The sequence below is a fragment of the Mycteria americana genome, chromosome 7 (assembly GCF_035582795.1).
Source record: "Mycteria americana isolate JAX WOST 10 ecotype Jacksonville Zoo and Gardens chromosome 7, USCA_MyAme_1.0, whole genome shotgun sequence".
NCBI lineage: Eukaryota > Metazoa > Chordata > Aves > Ciconiiformes > Ciconiidae > Mycteria > Mycteria americana.
In genome coordinates, this window is record NC_134371.1 from 10,157,940 (window position 1) to 10,165,698 (window position 7,759).

At 54.3% G+C, this 7,759-nt stretch overlaps 1 protein-coding gene across 1 annotated transcript; it reads left to right on the top strand.

Moving 5' to 3' along the window:
- The first annotated feature begins 5,970 nt into the window (after positions 1-5,970).
- On the top strand, positions 5,971-6,918 carry SOX2 (SRY-box transcription factor 2). The gene has a single exon (XM_075509063.1). The coding sequence runs from the start codon at positions 5,971-5,973 to the stop codon at positions 6,916-6,918; it is 948 nt and encodes a 315-aa protein (XP_075365178.1).
- The last annotated feature ends 841 nt before the right edge of the window (positions 6,919-7,759 follow it).

The following is a 7,759-nucleotide window of genomic DNA, read 5'->3' on the forward strand; positions in this document are numbered from 1 at the left end:
GAGCTCCAAATTAAGGACTATGAGGAACAGCGAGATAAAAGTCACCGTCTTGGCTCCATTATGGGCGATCGTGTCACTGATCTGAGAATCACTGGAAAGGGCTTTTTTTCCAACCCCCCCCTCTTTTTTTTTTTTTTTTTTAATGTACTTTTCAAACCATGCCTCGGGATGCCAGGGTTTGAGGTGCGCTGAGGAGAGAAGCAACCTTGAAGCACCCCAGGCTGTGCCTCAGGCGTTCCCATTGAAACTGCCAGAGCTTCTTTGGGAAACGGTGTGAATTCAATGGAGGAGCCGGAATAATTCCATCAAAACTGCGCTGGGGCCAAAGAGGACTTCATTTGATTGGGGCGACACGTGTGATCCCATGAACAGACACTTTTTTACCCCATTATTTTCTTAAGTCAACACAAAGGTGGTGAAGGGGAAAGAGGGAAATAAAATAGAAGCCTCAACTTTAGCAAGAGACAATACATCTCTCTTTGAGATAGCCCCTTCCAGGCATCGAGACTTTCAGAAAATGTCCCCAATCTCTCTCTCCTGCGAGCCTGAGAGAGTTAAGGGGACTCATTCAGGACTTGGAAACCCTCAATTCTGGATTTTCGTGCCTTTGTGGGTTTAAGCAAAGCAGTTAGCGTTCTTCAGGAGGGGTTTTGTGTTTAATATACATGAGTTCATTCAACTACAATGGGAAAAGAAAACTCATTTGTTCTTATAAAACTAGGAAGGAAAGATAACTTCAAATAGACTGCTAAGAAGGATCCTGCTCGAGGGGCTGCCTCCCCGCGAAAGGGCCTGCCTTCAACTGTAATTTCTCCCCGTGATGTTGTGCAGTAATTCCTGAGTTTACCCTCGCCACTGGCGCTTGATTTTCTGGTTTATTTTTAAGGTCATGTAAGAAAAAGTACGGGCTTCAGTCATACTCTCCCCCGGGAGGGAGGTGCGGGGAGCTTTCTGTGAGGCGCAGGGAAAAAACGGCGGAGAGTTTGAGGAGACTGTGGGCTCTCTATGAAGAGTCCTGGAAGCGTGTTTGGGCAATCGGCTTCTCCATGTATTGAGAAGCCTTTTGAGAGCGACTTCGAGAGCTGGTGTGTGCGAGTCGGCTCTTCTGCTGTTCACGGTGCGCGCTAAACTCGTCCCAGGATCCGAGCTTTATTTATTTTGGCAATTTCCCTTCTCGTAGCTCTGGAGAAAGATGGAGCCGGTTCTTTTCTTTCTCTGTTTGGTTTAACCTCCCCGCGTTTCGTGTTCCATCGCCCTCAGCCCCGCAGCAGCGCGCTCACGCATGCGGTGGTCGCCGGGGGGAGGTGGCGGAGGGGCCGCCGGCGGGGCACGGCGGAACCCGCCGCCGCGGGCGGGCGAGGGGAGCGATCGGCGGCGCGGGGGAGCCGCCGCCGCGTCCCCCGCCGTCCCCGGGCCCCGCGGCGCGGAGAGGGCTCGGGCCGTGCGCTGGCCGCGCGTGTGCTCGCCCTGCGGTTCCAGCAGGGAGAAGGAGGATGAAAGGGGAGGCCGGGAGGAACGCGGAGCTCCCTCGGCATTCCCCGGCTTTCAAGGGTCCTTAGAGCCCTTGAACGAAATTATTGGGCGAAATTGGGTCTGGCGGGAGCGGTTGTCACTCGCCCCCCTCCTTGGCTCGTAGGTGTAATGCCACTTCTGAGAGCGACAATCGGGCTGCTTGCTGGACAGGCAGGCACAAAAAGGAGATTAAACCGTTTTAAATAATAATAAAAAATATCCAAAACGTAAGCAAAGGGGATTACACTTGCTCCAGCGCCTCGCTTCCCCCCAGATTCCCCGACCAGCCACCCTCGGGCCTCGCAGAGAGGGTGGCCCGGCCCGGCCCGGCCCGGCCCGGCCCGCGGCAGCGGCGGGGAGCTCGGCGGGACGCGGGCCGGGCGCGCTGCCGCCCTCGCCCACGCTCGGCCCCGCCAAACTTTCAGCTCTTTGAGCTCTGTTTTTTTCGCTGCCCGCCGGTTGTGGCTGGGTCTCGGTCCGTCGCCGTGTGAGATATTTATTTGGCTGAGGAAATCTCGCATTTTCCCCACCTGGGGAGCGTGCGGGAGCCCGGGGAAAGGCGGCCCCGGCGGGTCGGGCAGCGGGGCCCGTCCGCCGCCCCTGCCCCTCCGCCGGGTCCGGACCCACGCGAAACGCGGTTTTTATTCTAGGGCGTTCCAGGGTGTATCTCCCCAACTTTTCCTCGGGACGCTACCGCAAACTCACCGTGTGCTACTGGAAGTTCCCCAGAGATTTGGGTATAGTGAGTGTGCGAAAACTTCCCTGGCTAACTTCGGGTCCTGAGTGCTTGGCTGTTACAGCATCGGAGGGCGAGGAGGAAATCTCTCCGTACATTTTCGTCTTCGCATTTATTCTTTTTTTTTTTACATAATGAAATTAAAACTTTTGGAGCTCACAGTTGACGTTTTGCAGAAAATTGAGTTATCAAGGCAGTAATTATTTCACAGGGAGATAAAACTCTCATAGCCCTAACTGTCAAATAGGGCCCTTTTCAGATTTTAATTACAAAATAAAATTAGTCTGCTCTTCCTCGGAAGGGTTTGTGAGTGGCTAAACAGAGCTTTCCCCAATACTGGTGGTCGTCAAACTCTGCTAATTAGCAATGCTGAGAAATTCCAGTTAACAAGGACATTCTCTAAGTCTCTGCAGGTTCCCTGCCGTTCGCCTTCATTTCCATAAGAAGATTAAGAGTGGAGGGGAACACACTCAAATGCAGATGCAGAAAAGAAGCGTTTTTAACAAGCATCATAATAGTAAGATGCTTGGCTAGTTCTCACCTAATTACTGCAAGTTAAACCTCTATTTGCAGCTAAGGACAAAAAATGGAGCTGCAATCTCCCATCTCCACAAGACTGCTTAATAGTTTGCTTTAGATTGGTTACTAGTAGGTTCAGGAAAAAAATAATATGAAAATGTGTATATTCTTTCCGATACAGTTAACACGATAGGTTGTATCCTTAGGGCTTTTAGAGAAATCGGCGAGTATTAGGACAATAAATACGTAAAATCCAAGTAGTTAACATTCATTTTCTTTTAAAGAAACTCATAACCTGGAAATAAGAGTGCGTGTGCCGCAGAGCCCATCGCTGAGAACATTTGCAGACTATTTGTTTAATGTAAGCACTTTTCATTTCCATAAATTATACCAAGGGCAACGATTTTTTAAATCCACCCAGATTAAACCATCCCTCCGCAGGCCTCCCTTCCGACATGGCTATATTCTTCCAGAGCGTGGTGGTGTTATTGTCGTTAATACAGAAAACTCGGGGACCATGGCGTCTTTTTTTATTTCATGGCCAGCACCCCGGTCTGCCTCTGCTTCCGCCTGGGCGTGGGGGTGCGTGTTCCCAACCCAGCACACCTCCACACCCCGGGGAAAGGGAGAAAATGCCCCCGAGAGCCATCGCCCTCACCTTATTTTCTGTAGTGCATTATTATGTATATATGCCAGAGAGTTTACTGCATCGATAATTAAAACAGTTAATTAAAATAGAGCTGTAAATACTCCCGATCACACACTTGTTAGGCATTTCCCATCCGTTATTCCTATGATAAATGCAATTAGGAAAGGGCCGGGCCCCGAAAGGCCTCCAGCGTGCACAGGGCAGCCCACGCCGCCCTGGTCCTGCGTGGAGTCCCGGGCCGCGCACCCCACGCACCTCCCACAGCTACAGCCGGAGCAAAAACTACACTTCGCTTGTGCACCACCAACCCTCAGCTACCACCAACCCTCACCAACCCCCGTCGTTTATTACGATGAACAAACACCACCGCCACCCCCCCTCTTTTAAAAAAAAATTAATTATCCCTAAGATTATTTTTTTAATAACGTTATCGACTGCAGAGCAAAGGGAGAACAACGAGAAAGTAAACAGCCGCCGTGCCCTCAGGAGTGTCCGGACAATCAGAACCCGTTTATACCCCGCATCTCGTAATTTGCACCTATTTTTCGACGGTTTAACCTGTCACTTCTCCACGGGTTATATATACATTTTCGAATTAAAAACATTAAACCCGACAGGGTTTATTTGCATAATCCGCGCACAGAACAAGGGGCACCCTCGTTCGCTGGCGGTTTTTTATTATTATTATTATTTAGACCGGGCGTAATTGCCGGGTCCCTTCCCCCCCGCCCCGGCTCCCGTCCCTCTCCCGGCTCCCGGCGGCGCCTCCCCGCCCGGGGCGCGGCGGGGCCGGCAGGGGGCGCCGCAGCGCCGCGGCTGAGCCCGCGCGGGGCGCCCGGGCGCTGCCCCGGACCCCGCCCGCTCCGCGCCCGCCGAGCCCGCCCGCGCCCCGGCCCCCCGCGCGGGGGTCCCCCGCCGCCCCTCGCCCCCTCCGGCTGAACGCTGTGATCCCCCTGATCGGACCGAAAGGCGGAGCAGCCCCGCCGGGGCGGGGGAGGCGCGGAGCGGCGCGGGGCACCGCGGATGGGGCGGCGGGGGCGGGCGCGGCGGCGGCGCGCGTGGAGCGGGGCCGGCGAGCGGCTCCCCCCGCTCCCGCTCCGCGCCCGCTCTCCCCTCCTTCCTTTGTCGTCAAGTGCGTTTTAGCAACAAAGATCCCAACAAGAGAGTGGAAGTAAACTTAGCCGGGGCTTTGTGCGGCCCGTGTAGCGACAACAAGAGAAACAAAACTACCTATTTGTAGCGCCGGGCCGCGCTCCCCCCGCGCTGCGCGCCCACCCAGCGCCGCCCGCGCCCGCACCATGGGCTCCGGGTAACGTTACGCCGCCGGGTCCGGCCGCGGCCGCGGGACGGAGCGCGCCCCGGCCCCCTCCCCAGCCCGTGCAGAGGGGGTCCCTGCCCCGCTTTGTGTTGCGCGGGGACGGCATTTGGGGGACCCGTGTTTGCACTGGACGGACCCCGTCCGCCGAGGCCGGAGGCTGGAGGGCAGGGCTCGGCGTCGCGTGCCACGGCCGGAGCGGGGCAGGGCCCGGGGGTGGCCGGGAGAAGGGCACAGCCTCTCCCCGGGCCGCGCCGTGCGAACTCGCCTCCCCGGCGGCGGCAGGCAGCAGGGCGGCCCGGGAGAGGCGCGGCGCAGGACCCGGCTGGGGGCTCCGCTTTCCCGGGGACACCACGCCCGCGGCGGCCCGGGCTCGGGGCGCTGGGCCGGCCTGGCCGGGGCGAGCGCTGCACACGCAGGGCCCCGCGCAGCCGGGCGGCCCCTCCGTCCCCGGGGACACTGGTAAAGGGGGGTGGGGGCCGGGGGGAGGCCGTTCCCGCTCCGCTCCCCCCACGGCTTCTCCCAGCCCCAAGCCAACACCAACTTAAAAAAAAAAAAAAAAAAAAAAGCACGTAGCAACAATGCTGTTTACCCACTTCCTCCAAAAGGCGTGTGTGACCTGTTGCTGGAAGGGGCGATACAAAGGCTTCCCAGTGGCTGCCTGGGCCGCCTCCGGGCCCGCCTCCCCCGCCGAGCCGTCCCGGCGGCTGCGAGCCCCCGCCCCGTTTCATGCAAAACCAGGGGTAGAGACTTGTCCTCAGTGGCGGAGCCGCCGCGCGCTGATTGGCCGGGGCGAACACATTTATTCCCTGACAAGCCCCCATCACATGGATGGTTGTCTATTAACTTGTTCAAAAAAGTATCAGGAGTTGTCAAGGCAGAGAGAGAGAGTGTGTGTGTTTGCAAAAGGGGGTAAAGTAGTTTGCTGGCTCTTTAAGACTGAGGTGGAGAGAGAGAGAGCGACTGAGCGGCAGGCAGAGAAAAGGGAAAAAGGAGGAAGAAGAAGTTTTTTAAAATCAAGGCTCCGGCGGTAATAATAGCAGTTATTAGCATTATTAATCCATCGGCGAAGAGGAAGATCCTGATCTTGATCCAAGCGTGGTTTTGGGGAGTCCCCCTCCCCCCTTTCCTACCCCTCCCTAGGAAAAAAAAAAAAAAAAAAAAAGTCCGGCTTGGGACTTCGCTGCGGCTGCTCCTCGCTTCTCTGCTCAAGGCTGGTTCCAGGCAAAAGTAGTTTGAATGTACAACATGATGGAAACCGAGCTGAAACCTCCCGCCCCCCAGCAAACTTCGGGGGGAGGCACAGGCAACTCCAACTCGGCCGCCAACAACCAGAAGAACAGCCCGGACCGGGTCAAGCGCCCGATGAACGCGTTCATGGTGTGGTCCCGCGGCCAGCGGCGGAAAATGGCCCAGGAGAACCCGAAGATGCACAACTCCGAGATCAGCAAGCGGCTCGGGGCGGAGTGGAAACTTTTATCCGAGGCGGAAAAGAGACCCTTCATTGACGAAGCCAAGCGGCTCAGAGCTCTGCACATGAAGGAGCACCCGGATTATAAATACCGACCCCGGAGGAAAACCAAGACCCTCATGAAGAAGGATAAGTACACGTTGCCGGGGGGCTTGCTGGCACCGGGCACCAATACCATGACGACTGGGGTAGGGGTTGGGGCCACCTTGGGAGCTGGGGTGAACCAGAGGATGGACAGTTACGCGCACATGAACGGCTGGACCAACGGAGGCTATGGGATGATGCAAGAGCAGCTCGGCTACCCGCAGCACCCGGGCTTGAACGCGCACAACGCGGCGCAGATGCAGCCCATGCACCGCTACGACGTGAGCGCCCTGCAGTACAACTCCATGACCAGCTCGCAGACTTACATGAACGGATCGCCTACCTACAGCATGTCTTACTCCCAGCAAGGGACCCCGGGCATGGCCCTGGGCTCCATGGGCTCGGTGGTCAAGACGGAATCCAGCTCCAGTCCCCCCGTAGTCACTTCCTCGTCTCATTCAAGGGCTCCTTGCCAAGCTGGGGACCTTCGGGACATGATCAGCATGTATCTACCAGGTGCTGAAGTACCAGAACCAGCTGCCCCAAGCAGACTTCATATGTCCCAACACTACCAGAGTGCACCTGTTCCTGGCACAGCCATTAATGGCACACTCCCTCTATCACATATGTAAGACAAAGGGGCCGGGGGGGTGGGGGGGGAAGGAAAACTAAACAAAACAAACAAACAACAAAAAAACTTTTATTAGAAATTCTGGACTTTTTTTTTTTTTTGGACTATTTTTGTACAGAGAAAACTCGGGGCGGGGGGGGGGGGGGGCGGGCAGAAATTAAACCGACAAGGAACTTGTATAGATCTCGGAGGGGAAGCAGCTACACAAAACTTTTAAAAAGTTCTAGTGGAAACGGTAGGAACTTTGCAGAAAGTTTGCAAAAGTCTTTACCAATAATATTTAGAGCTAGACTCAAAGAGCGAAGAGGAAAATGTTTTAATATTTGCAGGCAACTTTTGTACAGTATTTATCAAGAGAAACATGGCAATCAGAATGTCCATTGGTAATATAGAGAGAAAAAAAAATCCCAAACTCGCGAATTTGCCAATTATTTTTTAAAAATAGAGTCTACTTGGAGCATTGTGGCTTTGGCGGCTGAATTTAGAGCAGCTGCGAGAAGAGAGGAAATTATTTTACAGCATTTGGACATTTAAATTGTTTTAGAAATTGTACAAAAGACAAAAAAGGTAGGATGAGTACTTGCGAACCATGGGCTTGGTTTGCTGTAAAAGGGCAAACGTTTAGATTGTACTAAATTTTTTTTTTTTTTACTTCTTGTTAAAAAGCAAAAATTGCCATGCAGGTTCACACGCCGTTTGTTAATTTATAATAACTTTTTGTTTCCAGACTTCATCCTGTTCAAAGAAAAGAAAAGGAAAAAAAAAAAAAAAGAAAAAAAACCAACCTGAAATTACTGTGTTTGAAATATTTTCTTATGGTTTGTAATATTTCTGTAAATTTA

What these genes read in the sequence shown, in the direction of transcription:
- SOX2 (XM_075509063.1), top strand. Translation starts at nt 5,971, where the DNA reads ATGTACAACATGATGGAAACCGAGCTGAAACCTCCCGCCCCCCAGCAA.